The 20498-nt window shown below is 39.2% G+C and overlaps 2 protein-coding genes across 2 annotated transcripts; both read left to right on the plus strand.

Annotated features, from left to right (window-relative positions):
• Positions 1 to 3922: 3922 nt before the first annotated feature.
• Positions 3923 to 13245, plus strand: lrrc8c (leucine rich repeat containing 8 VRAC subunit C). The gene is made up of 3 exons (XM_086283424.1): positions 3923 to 4064; positions 7661 to 7803; positions 10144 to 13245. Exons 2-3 carry the CDS (start codon positions 7666 to 7668, stop codon positions 12388 to 12390), a joined length of 2385 nt encoding a protein of 794 aa, XP_086139550.1. The 5' UTR covers positions 3923 to 4064; positions 7661 to 7665; the 3' UTR covers positions 12391 to 13245.
• Positions 13246 to 13996: 751 nt separating this feature from the next.
• On the plus strand, positions 13997 to 19743 carry lrrc8db (leucine rich repeat containing 8 VRAC subunit Db). The gene is made up of 2 exons (XM_086283375.1): positions 13997 to 14408; positions 15504 to 19743. Exon 2 carries the CDS (start codon positions 15506 to 15508, stop codon positions 18059 to 18061), a length of 2556 nt encoding a protein of 851 aa, XP_086139501.1. The 5' UTR covers positions 13997 to 14408; positions 15504 to 15505; the 3' UTR covers positions 18062 to 19743.
• Positions 19744 to 20498: the final 755 nt, after the last annotated feature.

Here is a 20498-nt window from a genome sequence, read left to right on the forward strand (position 1 = left end):
TGCCACGACTGACACCGTGGCAATGTGTAACAAGATATGCAGGGTTGTATTTGGAAACAAGGTTATCGAACATTTCTGGGTGAATTGGACAATAAATGCAGTTTGGGGCTACATGTCAGCCAGTGGTCTTCTGGATCTTGTCAAAATTGTTGGCATTTTGAGCATCGACCATGCAGTACTATCTGGAAAGCATCTGATTGGCAGTAGTTTAATTTGTTCCTTATGAAAATGGTCCCAAACACGCTGCCAATGCACTAAAAGCATACATAGATAGAAAACCATACAACTGAAGACAATCAGGCATGGGTTGGCCACCCTGGATCCAGGACCTCACATTATTGAAGCAGTCTATGATCATCTGGACAGAAAGTGGAACAAAATGTAGCTAACATCGAAACAAGAGCTCTGAATGTCCTGCAAGAAGCCTGGAGAACTATTCCTGAGGAAATTACCGGAAAGCTTGTCTAAGAGGTCAGGCTATGATGAAGAATAAACGTGGTCATACCATATATAGACTTTTAAGCTCATTAAATTTGTACAAATGCAGTTTTTGCCTTACATTCTGTATTTCTTTGTATGTTTGCAGATGTTCAACTAAACCTGTGCACCTATTTTACATTTTCCTAGGAAAATATAAAGAAATGAGGGCTGTAATACTTTAATTCTGTAAATTTTAGTAAATGAGTGTTTATTTACTGCTGTTATTATTTGGAAAAACAACATTATTTTCTATATTTTATATTAAATCAAGGTAGGAAAACACAGAGGAATATGGGATGCCTTGCCAGAGCTTTTCTCTGGCTTATCCCTATTGAATTTTCAATCATATGTCCGTAGGGATATTTGAAGACATTAAATATCTGACCGCCTTTCTGAGAAACCTGCCAAGAAAGCACTTTCAACAGCACATTGCCTTCGGATCAGATTTTTATTGCTTCATATGATTTTTACAGTTACAGTAAACTTTGTGTTACATCACTTTTAAATCTCAACCCCACTGATTTTCATGGATTTATTTCCAACTATTTCTTTCCTAATAAACCCATAGACTGAGTTGTCTTCAAATGGATTACATTTAATCAGGAATACATAACCAAATTATCAAAAGAAAGATGTGCAAATATATTTCCATTTTTTTATTCCTTCATTGCATTTTGAATAAATTCTGCCAATTCAAATTTCAAAATACAAAAAGTTTGTGTAGAACTAAATATGCTAAATGACCTCATTAAAAATGTAGTAACTTTTTTTCCCAGATTTAAATAAATTCCAAATTTGCAATATTTTTTATTTAGCAACCAAACTCCTTTGTACAAGGGTAAGGTTGTCTGAGCTGTATGCTTCCATGGAAACAGCTTTCAGATGAAATGTGGACGTGGATTAGATCAAATCGTCAGGTAAATAAACTTGCAGCCTTTGTTCACCCAAATATGGCTGTGCTTCAAGTTTCCAACATAGCAATTCTTGTTAAGTAGCAGTGGGAGAGTGGGAAAGGTGGCACCAGAAATAAGTCAAAGTGATAAAAGTCGTAATGTTATTCTAACCAAAGAGGGGCTTTCTCGACTTTAAATCATGGCTACACTGAATGTTTCTAAGGGGACACTGCATAGAGCTGAAAAACAAATCAAATGTTAGGACACCATCACAACATCACTATATCAAGCTTTGTTCCCAGAGAAAGAGAGAAAAGAAACTTCATCACAGATGTAATTTTATAAAATAAAGAACAGAAAGTTCCAACCATAAAAGCTCCTGTCAAAAAAGATCTATAGAGGTCCTAAAGCATTAGTGTCAATACACAAGGACTGGAAGAAGGCCAAGCACTTTAGAGAAACCAACATTTCACAGTGGATGATGAAAAAGCGTCATATTGGTTATGTGGATATGAAAACAGTACTCTCACTGATATAAACTACACAAAACACCTCAAGTAATGAAAATTAAAACTATTCTGAGCTATGTATTCCCTCGTGATAAATGATCTATCTCATAGATCATGCCAATTGTTTTACACTGCATTAACTGGACCTAAACTGAGAAGAGTATGTGCTTGAAAATACAAAACAATTAAAATATTACTGGTGTATACTGGTTTGGAAGCTGCAAAGTGATTCACTAAGTGAATAGATTAGCCTTCAAGAAGATGGTATCGGGTAGCATCTGCTCTTTAAGTTCTCTACAAGATGCAGTGGAAGTGCTGCTGGACTAAAATTGATGGCAGTGGGAAGTACGAGGCGATGTCTTAATGGCACTCTAATATTTTACATTATAGTAACAGCTCACTCGAACTGCACTATCAGTCTGTGCAGCAGGAAACAGAGGCAGTATTTGTAATATTTGTTAGTTGATGTCTGCAACAGCCACAAAAGCTAACAGTGTTCAAAACAACTTAAAAGCTTTCCTGCAAGATAACAGAAGTATAGCACAAAGAGTCTCTAATTCCTAAAGTGGAATTCAGTGGTGGAAGCTACAGAACTTTTAAATACTTTCACTAATCTGTGTTTTACTTAATTGCTTTTCAAAGGCAAACTGGTTCATTTTTACACTGCTTTTACATAATGGGGATCCGTTGTGCTCATTTCCTCAAATTCATGTTTTTGTTCTTGGAGTCCTCTTGTTACGACCTCAGCTCACTGGGAGGAGGGGAGGAGGAGTGACTTTAAATAACAGAATGAAAAGGGTTAGAGTTAAGTACTTTATTTGAATTTTGTAGGGAGGTGGTGGAGGCGGTGCAGTGCAGTGGAATAAAACGGTAAACAACAAAGGCATGGGTCAGACTTTTTATTTTAAATCACAGCTGCCCTGATTAACAGCATGTTACCAGGCACCAGACCAATGAAACTGGCAGCAGGTATAATTCATAAGGAGCAGACAGGTGAGGAAGGCAGGATGATGGGCATATGCAAGCACCAGTCAGGAGCATGGGCCTGCACGTATTAGTTAGCATAAAAATACTGTTAAATTATTCAAGGGCAACAGAGTAAAGCACGGCTGCATGACTCAGAGTTCCTCAGTTCACCCTGTGCCTGAAAAGAGCTGTTTTAACTCCTCTCACTTTAAGTCTACCGTCCCTTTTAGCCTACGGCATGAATAGCAATTTGGTTCCTGATCTGATGTCCTACAAAGAACCTCTCAAACAAAAAAAATAAAAGAATCAATATGAGACTGCACTTTTAAAGTGAATCTCAAGGCAAATGATGAAACTGCTGCTGCTGTTCAGCTTGATTTTAGTGCAACAAGGTTAATTTAAACGTTCAACATTTTCTCATCAGTTGGGGGGGGGATGGATTTGATGTATTTGTACTGTCGCCTCAGTTTTGTTGCTATACTTACATTTCAGATGGAAATAAAGTAGAATCATAAAGTAAAGTTTTTGCATCTTTAAGGATTTTTTTTTTTTTTTTTTTTTTTTGCATACTGAGCACCTTTCATTTAATACTTTATGGAGTTTAAAAAAAAAAAAAAACTTTACTGCCAGTCCTTATATTATGTTACTTACATACTTACCATGCATTCATTAGAAAGGCCCGTGTTAAAACATATCTCATTTTTGATCAATTAAATTTGGCATATTTGCTCTTGCGTGAACAGTTTAATGTTGTTGCTGTAAACACACTTTGTTTAATTGTGATCTGCAATGTAACAAACATCCAACAAAAGACTGATCAAATCAGTTGAGTAAAGAAAAAAAAAAACTTGACTGTTTGAGACCGATACTCTGAGAGTATACTGATGAGTTTTAATAAAGGAATTTTACTTTTCAGCTGTATTGAAAGTCAAATAAATGCATACATTTTTAATAAGCCTTAATGTTAGTACTATTGTCATCAATACTAGCAGCCAGCTGCAGTTTCCATGCATTACAAACATCTGCTGGGGTTTCCTGAGATGTCCACGCCCCTGTGGCTCACAGTATACATGCCTGCATGCTCTGGCAGAGGATCTAGGAAGGTTGGCGGTCAGAGGCAGAGGAGAAAAGGCGGCCACGCACATCATGATCGGAGACTTCATCGCTTGAAACCCGACAACTCAGATCTTCGAGTCCAGCTCGCATCTCAGAGAAGGTAAATATTTACCGTTAACACTGTCAGTGATGTTGAACCGACGCGATAGACGGATTTTCACTGTCCAAACGCGCAGCGGAGCTACAATAACGCAGTTATATTCGGCGGAGCGCCTCTCAAATTACAAGTTATCCCGATTACCGTTACTTTACGTCCCGGTTATATAAATAGGGTCTGAATATGCTACAGAGCAATCTGCCTACAGGAAAGTGGACATCACCGCTGTAAGAGAGCACCACTGAATCTCCACTAAAAACGTTTTAAGGTTTTCCCGGCGCTTCCGTTTTACATTAAAGTCTAAAGACTTGAAAGTAGCTCCTTAGAAAAGAGAAATCCAGTCCCGCAGTGCGGGCGGGTTTTTTCCCCCCATGTCCTTAATGAGACAGGACTTGTTGTATGCCTGTGGCTGGGTGTGTTCCAAACATGTCTGTTTTTGGATATCTGGGATTCAGACAAGTTTCCTGTCAGGAAGGGACAAGGATATGGCCTGGTCAGTTCAATTCAATGGCTGACTCATCCAGTACCAAGACAGTATTTTTCCTTTACCTAACACAGTGTAGGCTTCACAGAAGCCCGTTCAACCCTCCCCCCACCCCATTAAACTATGGAGGCCCTCAGGGTCTAGAAAAAAAACAAACCCAAAATACCATAAAATTCAGTGCTTATGTAAAATAATTTATTAAGAAATTAGTTACATCAAATTACATGTTTTCAAATGATCATCAAATTACTTGTTATCAGCTGAGTTGAATTTACTTGTAAATACATTTGTTTAGGCCAAACTTTTTCTTTTAGGATAGCAGTGAAATTCATCCCTGAAATTCATATTATAAAATTAGGGATGTGCTGCTGGTTTTACACACATTCAGTTTGTTGTTTGCGGGGAATGATGTCATTGTGTTTCTGCACACACACATGCAGGTCCATCAGGGGTCTGTTCTTGGTCGATAACTCTTTAACTTTTACATACTCCCAGTTGGTGCTTTCATAAAGAATCCTAATATATTCTATCATACTTACACAGATGATACACAGTTGTACATGGTTTACTTTGATGATCTAACCTCTCTTCACAAATTAATGAGCTGAACCGATGACATTAATTGTTGGATGTCTCGAAACTTTTTAGAACTGAACACAGACCAGACGGTAATATTTGCTGGTGGTCCAAAAAAGTCAGACAGAAAATGTGTTCATATTTATCATCCCTTGCTCTGAAATACAGCGAGCAAGTCAGGAATCTGTTTTGGTGAATGGTCTTAGTTTTGACAGTCACTAGAACTGCTTTCTATCACTTTAAAAATATAGATCAGAAGTTTCTTATCTCAAACTGACTCTGAGAAAGTTGTCCGTGCATTCGTATCAAGCACATTAGACTATTCTAACACTCTGTTTGCTGGATTATACATTTGTTAGTAGGATGACTTCAGCTTGTTCAGTATCCCGGAACCAGAGTCCTTACACGTAAACAGAAATTTAATAAGTTGCAGTCTTCAAAGTGACTTTATTGTGGCAAGATGGCAATAAAACAGCAATAAGATGGAATCAGTCTTCTACCAGTTTGCAGTCCAGCCAGAACGCCATGGATCTGAAACAGGAATTCTAAAACTCCTCCACAAATAGCGACATAGTATAAATGACAGTTTCATATTACGCTGACTCTAGAAGCTACTTACATGCAGTACTTGAGTAAATTTAGCATCGATTAAATTGTCAACATCATAAACTTCTTTATGAGTAGAAATGTGGCCAAACCAGAGTTAAAAATGTAGCTGCTAGAATTCTTTAAAGACAAATAAAAAAAAATGCAATAAACAAAATTCCATTGAGATGGATATCTCAAAACGCTGAAACTTACACTTATTTGCATTGTTATTTGGAGCTAAGTGAGAAAAGATAATTTTTGCTGTGTGACCTAACCGACCCTTTAAAGCCTGCCACGGTTTCGTATAAACATCTCCTGAAGAGCTTCTCTCACTCCTTCCTGTTGTTATGATTGTGAAATGGAAGAATCGATAAAGACACTCCAGGTGAAAAAACTTAATTGAACTATGAAAAACATGACGTCTCTAAAAGCTTCAGTCTTTTAGCAACATGTTCAAGAATACCTTACGGCTAAACTTATTAATAATGCAAGACAAGGTTTTATTGACCGTAGCTATTTACCACTGTGGAGCTGCATATGATCAAATGTTGCACTTTATAATCTGACGACTATTTAGATCGTTCAGTCAGTTTTACTACAGAAATCAGTGTGGAGAGTGTTTGTCACATGCCTCTTCAGTTTAAATGACAGTGTAACCAAGCTACTGCCAGACAGACACTGGAAACAGGATCCTGCAGCTGCAGTACTTTAAAGAAGGTGACCACATAATGACAGTGTGAGGGACTGCTCTTTTTCATGCTACTGGTTTTAACAAAATTAATCTTTAAATAGCCTGTAAAGAGATTAATAGCTCCAACAACTTGCTGTTGTGTATACAAGCTAAGTGCTGTGATTGGTTATGATCAGTTTTGTTAGTCATCGTGTTGCCAGGTGTGAACCGACTCTGCAAAACCAGTGGGCTTTTGGACTGTGAAATTCATGTCTAAACACTTGTCAGAATGAGTAATGTTTATAGTCCAATGTATAGAATGGCTCTTAATAAATTACATTTGAGATGGGCATTTGCACAATGTCAGAGTTCCACTTGAGATGAGGTTTGGGCAAAGAGAGAAAGTTCAGGGTTCAAAACTAGTCTATCTGGATTGTGGGAAGTAGGAAAATACAGGGTTTTGATTGTGAAATTCTGGACCAATACCATACCGGTATGGCCAATAGTTAACACTGGAAGCACAAAAGAAACTCATCTATATCCAGATACTTTTATTTAGTGGTTAATCTTCTTTTAGTGAATGCAGATTGTTTAAATTGGTAATTTTACTTCAGTATTTTTGTATTAAGCTAATGTGAAGTGTTAACATTGTTAATTGAAATGTTAGTCAAAGTATAATGACTTTGAAGGAAGCCTCCACACCCAGTTATGTTACCACAAATCCTTGACATTTAATGTTTCAGTCCCTTGATGTGGACCAAGTTTGTAGATTGCCTTGATTACCCCACAACGTTGGGCTGCAGTCCACATATTGTGTCCTTTAACAGTTTCTCCACCCTACTTTATGATGACATGAATGCCCAGGCCTGTGGGCTTGGTCCTGGAATATTGTTGAAAGCTTTGATATTTCAAGGCTAAAAAGAAAACAATGGAAAAATGGCTTGATATTTGGTAAAAATGTTTGGGAGCTTTAATGGAACCTAAGAAATGAACATTTTTGGCAGCTTTGAAAGGAAAGTAACTGCTTTGACTGATAAGCAAAAAGCAGAATACTCAAAAGCCAAATTAAAATGGTTAGCCAAACATTAAAGATGTGACAGAGTTCAAACAACAACAACAAAAGGGATGTAAGATGCATCATAAAAGTCACTGGTGGTGAGTGGCTTTAAAAAGGAATCCCCTGTGAATTTAATAATGTCATTGTTCTCTCTGAGGCTAATACATTTCCCAATTGTACTCTCTAAGAGTTATGTGGTGTTCTTTTCCATTGTTTTGTAACAGGCACCATGATTCCTGTGATGGAATTCCGGCAGTTTTCTGAACAGCAGACAGCGTTCAGAGTCCTGAAGCCGTGGTGGGATGTGTTCACTGACTATCTGTCTGTAATGATGCTCATGATTGGCGTCTTTGGATGTACTCTTCAGGTCAGTAAGACTGACTCACCGTGATGTATTTACTTGAAGAAAGAGACTAATGGAAGTGTAGCTAATACACAGTAACCCACAAGTTTGGATTCAAACATTCTGTTTATGTGATAAGAGAAGTTTTTCTACAGTTTTCTCATTAAATTTAACAATAATTAGACTCAGAGAAAGTCTATACTCTCCCAGATGGCAACATTACTGCTTTGCTTTCTGCTTTGGAACCAGCTCAAAAAAGCACTAATTATGTGCTTTTACAACCCAGCCTGTGTAAAGCAAGGGAGGCATTCAGCCCATCAGGAGTGTACCAGTGGAAACTTTAACCGCCCAGCTACTTTTAGTAAACAGAAGACTCCTAACTCCTGTGAGGCGCTACTTGACTTCACTCTCTGTGTGAAATAGGGACTTTTTTTTAATGTTGAACAACTCTTTAGTGTAAATCCTGGAAATGATACCAAAACAGTTTAAGAAAAATGTTAACAGGAAATTTATCAGGCTGGAAGCTGCCATTGTTTCCCATTCTCACCATTACAGTGTTTGGACGTGATCTGATTGGTTGTAAATTGAGTGAACAATTCTTTTTGTAGCCAAGTTTAGTTTATAAGTCAGTTATGTAAACGTATTACGCTGCCTGACACAGAAATCTCGTCACTTACTGTATAGTTTGAGTTTTTAAAATTCTGCAGATCAATCAGTCAGTCTTCAGAGACTTTCACTGACTTGACTTTGCATTGCTGTCTGTGATATCTGCAGCGCAACTGCATTGCTTACTATAGTGATTAATTTTATGTCCTCACTTCTCACTAAAATGGGTCGAGAATCTGAGTTTTAAACAGGTAAACAGAGTCCACATAACATCTCCTCCTCTGAGCCCCATTTCCTGTCATTAGCATCTCTTAGTCAAGCAGCTGTTTTTCATTATTTACATTACAAGTAAACGCCTAAGGCATTTGTTTTTTACTGATGCCATTTGGTGGATAGCGCTCAGTGTGTTTACATGCAATCAGGTTACGTAGAGCACCCAAGTAAAGTTAATGAGAGAATGCTTTATATGCACTGTAATAATGTGGTAACTTTTTGTGGCTTACTGAAATCCATGCACGGCTCTCTCTTAGTGAAAATGCACAAAGTAGCAAGGCTAAATGGTAGAAAAACAGAAATCAAAACAGCAGTGTATCTGGGATGTACTGGATTTTTTGTATCTGTGTTACAGGTGCAGTCAGAAGAGGGCTCTCCTTACAGTGCAGATGTGTCTGATTTTTAACAAATAGTTCAACCTTTAGCAGTCAATACTGACTCGTTTTGACCTCCTTATGTTATTCAAGCTAATGGAGTGAGTGTGGTGTTTTGATCAGACATCGATTCCTGTCTAATCAAAGATGGGAAATGCCATAAAGACTTTGCTTCTCTTTTTCTGGAGAAGCAGTGTTTATCCATGCGAACATTCAGACCAGTAACAGCCAGCAAAACATGGAAGATGCAGGGTAGCATTTTGTTATTTCACGTGATATGGGACATTCAGTTTGAGGAAAAGATCTATGATACTGAAGGCTTATCAGATCTGGAAAGCAATCACAGTGACCATTATGCTCTAAACTACTTAACTGCGTAATGTCTCCTGGGTTGAGGCAGTGCATGTTCTAATTCAACACATATTCCCTGCAAAAAAAATACTGTAATACTTGCTTCAGGACAAACATATGATGCTGTCTTAGGATCATATGTCCTTGAGTCGAGGGTTGGCACCACTATTTTATTTCTTGCATAAAATATTTTAACTCTTGAGAAATGTTTTCTTGCTCAGCCATTAAAACTACCGAGTTTAGGTTTGCATAGGTTATAAAAGATCATGGTTTAGGTTACAACAGACCCAATAGGCAGTTTGACAACTGTAGCCACCCTATGATTAATCCTCCGTTTCCGGGGTTACCAGTTTTGGCCCTATGGCTGGTTTGCTGAAACCTGCAAGGATATAAATGTCAAAATGTGCTCATTATAAATGTTCTTGTGAATTATTTTCGGGAAAGCAAATTACCCTTGAAACGTAACTGAGAAACAATTTAGCACTTTAAGCCACAAAGGCTTGTTGCTCATTGATTGTACCTGACGGTTGATTGCTAGGGGACATTCTAGTGTTCTAATGGTATTTATCACACGTCAATCAGCAGTGTCCTTTGCTTTCATTGGTAGTTCCTTCGAAGGCTCACCTTTAAGTTAACAAAAGCTTAACTGTGGACCCTTCATTGCATGAAATCTGAAAAACACTCATTTCTGTGTCTGACTGAGCCTTATTATGCATTTCTTCTTTCTAATATATATATATATTTTTTTATTTCATTTTAGGTAATGCACGATAAAATTATATGCCTTCCTCAGAGAATATCATTGCCTTCAGACAACAGCAGTGAAGTAGGGTTGAAGTCACCATTACATCTGCAGTCCAACACCTCAACTGTACCAACAGGCCTGAAGACCAATCTAGATCTTCAACAGTACAGTTTCATCAACCAAATGTGCTATGAGAATGCCTTGCATTGGTATGCCAAATACTTTCCCTATTTGGTGCTCATGCACACTTTAGTTTTCATGGTGTGTAGCAACTTCTGGTTCAAATTCCCTGGCTCAAGCTCTAAAATAGAGCATTTTATCTCTATGCTTGGCAAGTGCTTCGACTCTCCCTGGACCACACGAGCTTTGTCGGAAGTGTCTGGAGAAAATCCAGAAGAACAGGATCATAAAAAGGGCACCGCTTCTAGGTCTAACATTCCTATGTCTCCGGGGGAAGGCAGCCTCGAGAAGACGCAGTCCCTGCGTTCTATTGCCGAAAAGATTGTTGTTGACCAGCCATCAGCAAGTGTTCTTGATAAAAAGGAGGGTGAACAAGCTAAAGCTCTGTTCGAAAAGGTGAAGAAGTTCCGTTTGCATGTTGAGGAAGGAGATATCCTTTACCTCATGTATGTTTGCCAGACTGTATTCAAGGTGTTTAAATTCCTTGTGATCATTGCTTATAACAGCGCTCTAGTAAATAACGTAAATAACACAGTACGTTGCAACGGTATCGAGGAGATCCAGAACATGACAGGCTACAAAGTCTTTGAATGCAATCACACCATGGCTCATCTCTTTTCTAAGTTGTCTTGCTGTTACCTGTTCTTGGTGTCTGTCTATGGATTAACAAGCCTCTACACCTCCTACTGGCTGTTTTACCGCTCACTGAAAGAATACTCATTCGAGTATGTGCGACAGGAAACGGGCATCAGTGACATCCCAGATGTCAAGAATGACTTTGCTTTCATGCTTCACATGATTGATCAGTATGACCCACTGTATTCCAAACGATTTGCAGTTTTTCTCTCCGAAGTCAGTGAGAACAAACTGAAACAGCTCAGTCTCAACCATGAGTGGACTGCAGAGAAACTGCGTCAGAGACTCCAGACCAACTCCAACAACAAACTTGAACTACAGCTGTTCATGTTCTCTGGTTTACCCGACACTGTCTTTGAACTGACAGAGCTGCAGTCACTCAAGCTGGAACTAATCAACAATGTCACCATCCCTGCCTCAATCTCACAGCTGCAAGATCTTCAGGAGCTGTCTCTTTACCAGTGCTCTTTAAAGTTGCACACAACTGCTACGTCCTTCCTCAAAGAGAACCTGAAAGTGCTTCGTGTGAAGTTCGATGACAACAGAGAACTTCCAAACTGGATGTATGGCCTGCGAAATTTAGAGGAGCTCTATCTTACTGGGTCCCTCAGCTCTGATGCCTCCAAGAATATAGTTCTTGAGTCTCTGCGGGAAATGAAGTGTCTCAAAATACTCTCCCTTAAGAGCAGCTTAACCAAGATACCCCAGTCGATTGTGGATGTTTCCAGCCATCTGCAGCAACTCTATTTACACAACGATGGCACTAAGCTAGTAATGCTCAACAACCTGAAAAAGATGACCAATCTAATAGAGCTGGAGCTAGTACGCTGTGATCTGGAGCGCATTCCGCATGCAGTCTTTAGCCTAACAAGTCTGCAAAAGCTTGACCTGAAAGAGAATAACCTTCGTTCGATAGAGGAAATTGTCAGCTTCCAGCATCTGCGGAAGCTCACTTGCCTCAAACTCTGGTACAACAGCATCATGTACATCCCAGAGCATATCAAAAAACTCGGCAGCTTAGAGCACCTCTACTTCAGCCACAACAAGATTGAGATATTGCCCTCACACCTGTTCTTGTGCAACAAGCTGCGCTACCTGGACCTATCCAACAATGACATCCGTTTCATTCCTCCAGAAATCGGAGTTCTTCAGAGCCTGCAGTACCTTTCTGTCTCTTGCAACAAAATTGAAAATCTACCAGATGAACTGTTCTTTTGCAAAAAGCTGAAAACGCTAAAGCTTGGCAAGAACTCGCTGTCCAAACTCTCGCCAAAAATATCCTATCTAGCTCTTCTGACCTACCTGGAGCTCAAAGGCAACCACTTTGAGTTCCTGCCACAGGAGCTTGCTTTCTGTCGCGCTTTGAAGCGCAGTGGCCTTATAGTTGAGGAGACACTGTTTGAAACTCTGCCTTCAGATGTCAGGGATCAAATGAAGGCTGAGTGAGATGCCTTACTGTAGCCGTAGTGCCTGCTGTTTGTTCTGTCTATCAATTCAGAGCATTTGTTTAATATGAAGTCATTGTTATATTTAAGCATTATAAACATGCTAGAGATATCTTTTTGTTCTTTTGTTTTATTAACTGAAGGAAAATGACATATTCATCTATTGTCACATTGAGTGTGGCTGCTGCAGGGACACTTTATACGGCCACTACTCAATCTTAAAGAGAGAGTTCCGCGTTATGAGAAAGTGTTCCTTTTCTTTCTAAAAGTTTTAAGAAAAGTTTTATTTTAGTCTCACATCTGTCTATTAATCAGTAGTCACTGATACAGCCAGGTCAGCTCTTTCTCCCTGAAGTCTCTGATAAAATAACTCTCTGCTGCCTCTAGCTTTATATACATAAAGTGATATTGATTTTTCTCTTTTATCTGTGGAGAAGGAAGAAGCTTATTTCCCATATTGTTAAAGCCTTTCTGCAAAGCCTATTTCCAGTCACTGCGTCATGACTGAATGTAAATCTTCACATTCATGACCACACATTTATGTGTAGGCCAGTAGCCTTAGGCTGTACTGTATATATTTAGATCTAAGAGACTGTTACTTCACATGGATCACAGGAAAAGAGGAAAGTTCTTATGGAATATACATAGAATCTAGAAACTTAGAATGAAACTAGAATTAAACAGTTCTCTATTGTAGGAAGCTGTCATTTTAAAGTGCATTAAAAGCCTGAAGGATGATGTCACACTAGTCTTTGTCTTTGTCTCTAAGTGTGAGCAAAAAATATGCAGCGTAAGAAATATGCATTTTCATGAACAGTATTTTTATGTCATTGACCAATAAAATTTGAGTTTTTAAAAAAATGTCATTTGGAATTTTTAAATGTCAGAATATTGCAAATAAAATGCAATACAGTTTTGATTTTATTGGTTTACTGACCAGTGATGCAAAATCTAAAGCGTCTAAAAGAGGAAACAGCACAAAGGACAATGTCCTGTATTCAACTGTGTTGTTGGATGAAGCATCACCTGCTGGCTGTTGAGGATTAATAACTGTAAAGAAGATTATTATTGAAATTGCACAGGGCCTCGGATAAAAAAAATATGTATTTGGTATGAAGTGTCTACAAAATAATTTCGATGGTTATCTCGGAAAAACATCCAAGCTCAGTAAGATTTTTTAAAGTAATGTTATTTGATTCAGCAATTATGAAAATGCTTTGCATCTACAAAAAAAGGAAAATGAAAGAAATCTTATCTCACAGTTATCACATGGTATTTAGTAATTACAAGCCCATGAAATCTTCTACCCATAAATTGTAAGCTGTAATTACAAGATGTGGTCACATGTTTTTTCCTTTTGGTGAATGCAATGTGCCTTTGTAAACAAAGGGGGCTTGGTTGCAGCTGTCAGTAAAGATTTTTTTATTAATTAAAAGGTGTAATAAAAAAGGGCTCGCATGTTCCCGTTTGAAAGTGAAGGCTGACAATCAGAAAATTGAGTGTTTTCTTGCACTTTTCTGGTAAACCAGTTTTAAATGTGGCATTTGCACTTTTGCCACGGTCCCTAACTTCAGTGGGTCATCCTGCACTTGCTGTCAATTGAAACAAGGGCTTCAAAACGCTCTGTGCCGTCGTATCAGGTCCTGATGTGGAACAGAAAACATGCGCAATATTAGGGAAGATTTCACCTGCGCATAAAAAATGCACAGTTTCGCGGACCTGGTGCAAAGTCCTGAGGTGGTCCGGCCCCGGTGAACGAGCATATCAAACAAACGGTGTTCACCTCCAGCAGCTGGTGCTGCCGTGCCGGGCTGTTTCGCCCAGTCAGGGGCAGAGGACCGTACCATCTGAAGCCGAGTAGGGGTAGTCAGATAAGCTGCTTACAGCTCTGCCGGCAGGCCCACGGTTGAACTAGTGCGAAGAATGGACGGATTCATCTCATCAGGGAAACATGGCAAGTGAGAAGAGGCGTTGTTCGGTACTGCTGGCATCCGCAAAACCGGATCAGACTCCCTGAAGGTGAGTATGCGGCTGTTTTGAGTGTAAATCATCTAAGGTCTTTAAATGTAGCCGCAGTGCGTTGGCTCAATAACGTTAGCAGGCTGTATGGTGTTATAAAATTTAGTGGAGCTGGACAGAGAATTAAACCTGCACGGAGTGTACTGTTTTAATGTGAAGGTGATTTTCTGCAGCCGAAGATTTTTTGTGCTGCGTTTAAAGGCGTCACGTACATCCCCCACCCCTTGTTTTGAGTGCATGGATGCGTCTTGCTGCTGGAGCCGGTCTCAGCCTGCTCTGCAGCCCCATGGAAAACAGTGACCTTCATGCTTTAACCACAACAGATTTATTCGTAGGGGTAAACGATTATATTTAGTTTTTTTTTCTTTAAATAGCAACACCGAAGCAGCTGTTTGTGTATCACGTGTTTTCAGTGCTCAAACAGTATTCAGCATGTTGAGCCTCTCTAGAGCCACTATGACAGTGTCACGGAGTAAAGTGCAGAGAAAACCAGGCACAGAAAAGAGACGCAATAGATGCTTAGGATTTACAGCTGCTCTGCAGACAGCACCGTTTGTTTTGCACACTGACATCTCAGATCATGTGTCAGTTCAAGTGTTGGCTCCTCTCTAAAGCTACAATCCCAAGAGGCTGTCTTCTCTGAGTCTGCTCTAAATGTTCCTGAGAAATGTAGCTGTAGCTGAAATTTGAGACAGGGATACTAGCTGTGCATTTTTTCACTAAACCCCTAATGGATCCAGCTTTACGAGAATAAATGTGATTGCAGTGGAGTCAATTTAATGTAAGTGAACAAAAGGCAGGATTAACGGTTAGAAGGTTGCACTTGGACCAGTTAAATTGCAATTGTCCATTACAGCGTGACATCTACAACATGTCACCTCCCCAATTTCTTTAATTCTTTAAGTCAGGGAACGCTTTTACAGAGTACCATTGGGATGAGGATATCTGTAAACAGCTTACAAGGTACATCTAAGACTCCTTCATGTGTGGGTTTATTATGGACCGAGACATTATGTGAAAACAATTCAGTACAAAAACATCAACTGTTATATAATTCTATGCACATTTTCTTACTAAAGTTGTTTTCTGTTGCAGGAATGTTCACGCTCACAGAAGTAGCCTCCCTGAATGACATCCAGCCAACTTACAGAATACTGAAGCCATGGTGGGATGTCTTCATGGATTATCTTGGTATTGTCATGTTGATGTTGGCCATATTTTCTGGAACGATGCAGTTAACTAAGGACCAAGTGGTTTGTCTTCCCATTCTGGAGCAAACTCCAGAGCGGTCCGGGGGTTTCTTGGAACCTGAAGCACCAGAGCCAACCAATGGCTTTTGGAACAAAGAGAGTGCCATTGGGGAGCAAGCTGCTCCTCTCATGGCTAAAAGGCCTCCCGATAGCGTCACGCCTACCATTCACTTCACACAGCCAGCTACCATCGGACAGCCCTATCCTACAGGCGTCAGGACCAAGCTGGATTTTCAGCAGTATGTTTTTGTCAACCAGATGTGCTACCATGTCGCCCTACCTTGGTATTCAAAATATTTCCCATACCTTGCCCTAATTCACACTATTGTGTTGATGGTCAGTAGCAACTTCTGGTTCAAATACCCCAAAACAAGCTCAAAAGTAGAACATTTTGTTTCCATACTGGGAAAGTGTTTTGAATCACCTTGGACTACCAAAGCTCTGTCTGAGACTGCGTGCGAGGATTCGTCAGAGAACAAGCAGAGGCTGGCCAGGGCCTCCTCTCTCCTGAAACATCTGTCCACAAGTAGCGAGGAGGGAAGTCCGAACCAGTCCGCTCCGGTGCTGACTAAATCTGGGGTTACCTTTTCTGCTGAAAAGCTTGTGAGTGAAATTCCCTCCATGACTATACTGGACAAGAAAGATGGCGAGCAAGCGAAGGCCCTGTTTGAGAAAGTTCGGAAATTCCGTGCTCATGTGGAAGACAGTGATTTGATTTATAGACTCTATGCCATACAGACAGTTATCAAAACTGTGAAATTTATTCTGATCCTGTGCTACACAATGACGTTTGTTGCTTATATAGATTTTGACCATGTGTGTGAGCCTGAAATAAAGCATTTGACTGGATATACCAAGTTCCATTGTACACATAACATGGCATTTATGTTAAACAAGCTCCTTGTTAGTTATATTGCTCTCATATGCGTTTATGGCGTGATCTGCATATACACACTGTTCTGGCTTTTTCGGCGACCACTCAAAGAGTATTCCTTTGAAAAGGTCAGAGAGGAGAGCAGCTTCAGTGACATTCCTGATGTTAAAAATGACTTTGCATTCCTCCTCCACATGGTTGATCAATACGACCAGCTGTATTCAAAGCGTTTTGGGGTTTTTCTCTCTGAGGTGAGTGAGAATAAACTTCGCGAAATCAGCCTGAACCATGAATGGACCTTTGACAAGTTACGCCAGCATGTGACGCGCAATCCTCAAGATAAGTTGGAACTTCATCTTTTCATGCTATCTGGAGTTCCGGATGCTGTGTTTGATCTCACTGACTTGGAAATTCTGAAACTAGAATTAATCCCAGAAGCCAAAATAACAGCGAAGATCTCACAAATGATAAACCTTCAGGACCTGCACTTCTACCACTGTCCTGCCAAAGTTGAGCAGACAGCTTTCATTTTCCTTCGTGATCACCTCCGATGCCTTCATGTCAAATTCACAGATGTTGCAGAGATTCCTAGCTGGGTATACATGTTGAAAAATTTAAGGGAACTCTATTTGGTGGGTAACCTGAACTCCGAAAACAACAAACTGATTGGACTTGAGTCTCTGCGAGATCTCAGGCACCTAAAGATTCTGCACCTCAAAAGCAACCTGACAAAGATCCCTACAAACATAACCGATCTGTCACCACATCTGTTAAAGTTGGTTATTCATAATGATGGTACAAAGCTCTTAGTGCTGAACAGTTTGAAGAAAATGATGAACCTTGCAGAACTGGAACTGCATAACTGTGAACTGGAACGAATCCCTCACGCCATCTTCAGTTTGAACAACCTTCAGGAACTTGATCTCAAATCCAACAACATTCGCACCATTGAAGAGGTCATCAGCTTTCAGCACCTGAAAAGACTAACGTGTCTCAAACTTTGGCACAATAAGATCATCACTATTCCACTGTCAATCAGCCATGTTAAAAACCTGGAGTCGCTCTATCTCTCACACAACAAGCTGGAATCTCTGCCTTCACCATTATTCACACTTCTCAAGTTGCGGCACCTCGATGTTAGCCATAATTCTATAGTGGTAATCCCACCAGAGGTGGGCTTTCTCCAGAACCTCCTATACTTTGCCATTACCGGTAACAAAGTCGAGGCACTTCCCAAGCAACTGTTCAAATGCACCAAACTAAGGACTTTATGCTTTGGCCACAACTGTATCTCCTCTGTTCCAGAGAAAATTGGCCAACTTTCTCAGCTCACACATCTGGAATTGAAGGGAAACTGTCTGGAGCGTCTCCCAGCTCAGCTCGGTCAGTGTTCCCTCCTTCGCAGGAGCTGCCTGATTGTGGAGGATCATCTCTTTGACTCACTTCCAATTGAAGTAAAAGAGAGCATCAATCAGGAAACCAGTGTTTCTTTTGCTAATGGATGTAAATGTTTAAGTGATGGACGGTAGTTACATCCTATATGACATCAAATGTTGGCCATTTTCTCTCAAGTCTTTGTTTTTTAAGTGCATTAGTGCTAGAAAACAGCTAGTGCACATGTTGGGCTTTTAGGGTTATACACAGTAAACATAGCAAATACAGGGTTGGTACCACTGGAAACGTCATGGCTTGTGTCTTGTCTTGATTTTTTCCCCTTTCCTTTTATTTTTAGTTACTGTAAATGCATAGCAGCACCTCAAACACCTTATACTTCTTAATCATAGTATTCACAAACATCTATAGTAGATTAATGGGAAAAAATATATTATTGAAAGTGTACCCCTTTTACTGCTGTGACTTAATTTGTTAGGTTTTTTAAGATTAACTTTATTATGAGTATTTTGTGTAAAGAGTGAGATTAAAAGGATTGATGCCTGCATGTATCTCCAGCCAGATCTGACAATGAAGTATAAAGCTGCAACCTGGAGATGATTAGCTTAGCGTAGCTTAGCAAAAAGATTGGAAAAATGGGGAAACCGCTACAATCTGTGAACTGACCATGAAATTAAATCCATGCATATTTAAAGTTAAATAAGTAGCATACAGTATTCAGCTTGTTTGTTGAACAAAATAAAGTGGTTTCTCTGTATTTTTAATCTTTAATGTTGAGCTCAGCTAACTGTAGCTCTATATTTAGCATGAATACGTTCTATCAATCTTTTCATGTAACTCTCACAAAAAAAGTATTATTTCTCAAAAATGGCAGCACTTTAATCAGATAACGTTAGTTTCTTTGTTTTTGTGTGTGCCTTATTTATTTTCTGTTGTTTTTGCTGTTTTCCCTTTTAACAAACATTTTATATTTAATACTTAAAGTTAACAGAAGCATCTCTTTCCAGAAGCAATGTTGTCATTTTCCTGGATAATAAACAGAGCTCACTGGTTTTACTGTTTTTATCAAGCACTTTATCTCTACTTTCAAATCGAATCTGTACGAGCGATAACAGGGTGCCGTTTATGGGAAGTGGCATCGCTTTTTGGATTTTTTTCAATGCATTTCAGTTACAATTACAGAGATGTGCTTAAAACTACAAAACCAAATCTATCATGGAGACTGTAAATGAGGATGTGATTTGAATCCTTTAAAAATCTCAACTTCATCTATATTGTTATTATAAACATTTCAAAACTGTTAGTGTCAGGAACCTCACTTCTCATGCACAACAAGCTGAGTCTTTACCTTCACTGTTATTCACCCTCCTCATGTACTACTACTAACCAATAAACCACAATTAACTGTATATTCTCATTAAGCGTATTCCACCTTCTTTAGGCTTATCGTGCATTTTGAAGATGTACACCTATATGTTGAAATTTCCATTAACCTCTTTTGCTACTGCTTCAGTCTTTAATCTTTTTTTTTCTTTTTTAATCAATAGACACCATATTCCTTTCAGCCAAATCACAAAGATGCTTTGTTTAATTATTGTTTTTACTTTAACTGTTATGTCTAGTTATGTTGTACTGTTCTGATCAGTATATTTCTCATGTATTTTTTGTGTACTTACATTGTGTTTTCTGTGTTTTTCTGCACAGCACTTTGTAAACCTGTTTCTAAAATGCGCTATGTTACATAATAAAGGAATGCTATACAGTTATTATTGCTATTATGAAATGCTAGAAATTATAATAAAATTGCACTGCAATACTTTTATGCACAAAAATGTGAAATTATTCTGTATATTTGTGTTGTGAAAGCCTTGATGTCTCATATCTCACTGTTCTTTTTGTTTGTTTGTTCTTTGCTTAGCCAGAACAGGTTTTTCTCCTCATCCACCAGTAAGAAAACTGCTGACATGTTGTTTTACCAGACACCTGCACACACCTGGGCTACATGAAAAAATGCAACAGTCACATTTTACCTGACAACCTTCTGCTTTTTAACAGAGTTTCTGTTAAAACCAGTAATGCCTATGTACTACATCAGGGGTGGGCAACTCCAGGCCTCGAGGGCCGGTGTCCCTGCAAGTTTTATATGTGTCCTTGAACCAACACAGCTGATTTAAATGGCTAATTTAGCTCCTCAACATGTCCTGAAGTTCTTCAGAGGCCTGGTAACGAACTAATCATGTGATTCAGGTGTGTTGACACAAGGTGAGAACTAAAACCTGCAGGACACCGGCCCTCGAGGCCTGGAATTGGCCACCCCTGTACTACATTCATCACCAGTTTATTGCAGGGTCAACACAGAAAGAGTCTCACACATTCAAATTCATACCTACAGCCCATTTAGAATGAGCATTTAACCTAATAGACATATTTTTGGACTGTGGGAGGAAGCTAAGGCGGAGAGGATTCATAACAGGAAGAACATGCCAAAGCTATCCAGGATGAAATTACAGTTTTTTCTGATTGCTTACAGTTTTTTCTGATTGCTTACAGTTTTTTCTGATTGCTTACAGTTTT

Source organism: Aulonocara sp. 'chitande type north' Nkhata Bay, linkage group LG23 (genome assembly GCF_057382095.1).
Source record: "Aulonocara sp. 'chitande type north' Nkhata Bay isolate Kocher_YH1m ecotype deep benthic linkage group LG23, A_spYH_male_GT1.1, whole genome shotgun sequence".
Classification (NCBI taxonomy): Eukaryota; Metazoa; Chordata; class Actinopteri; order Cichliformes; family Cichlidae; genus Aulonocara; species Aulonocara sp. 'chitande type north' Nkhata Bay.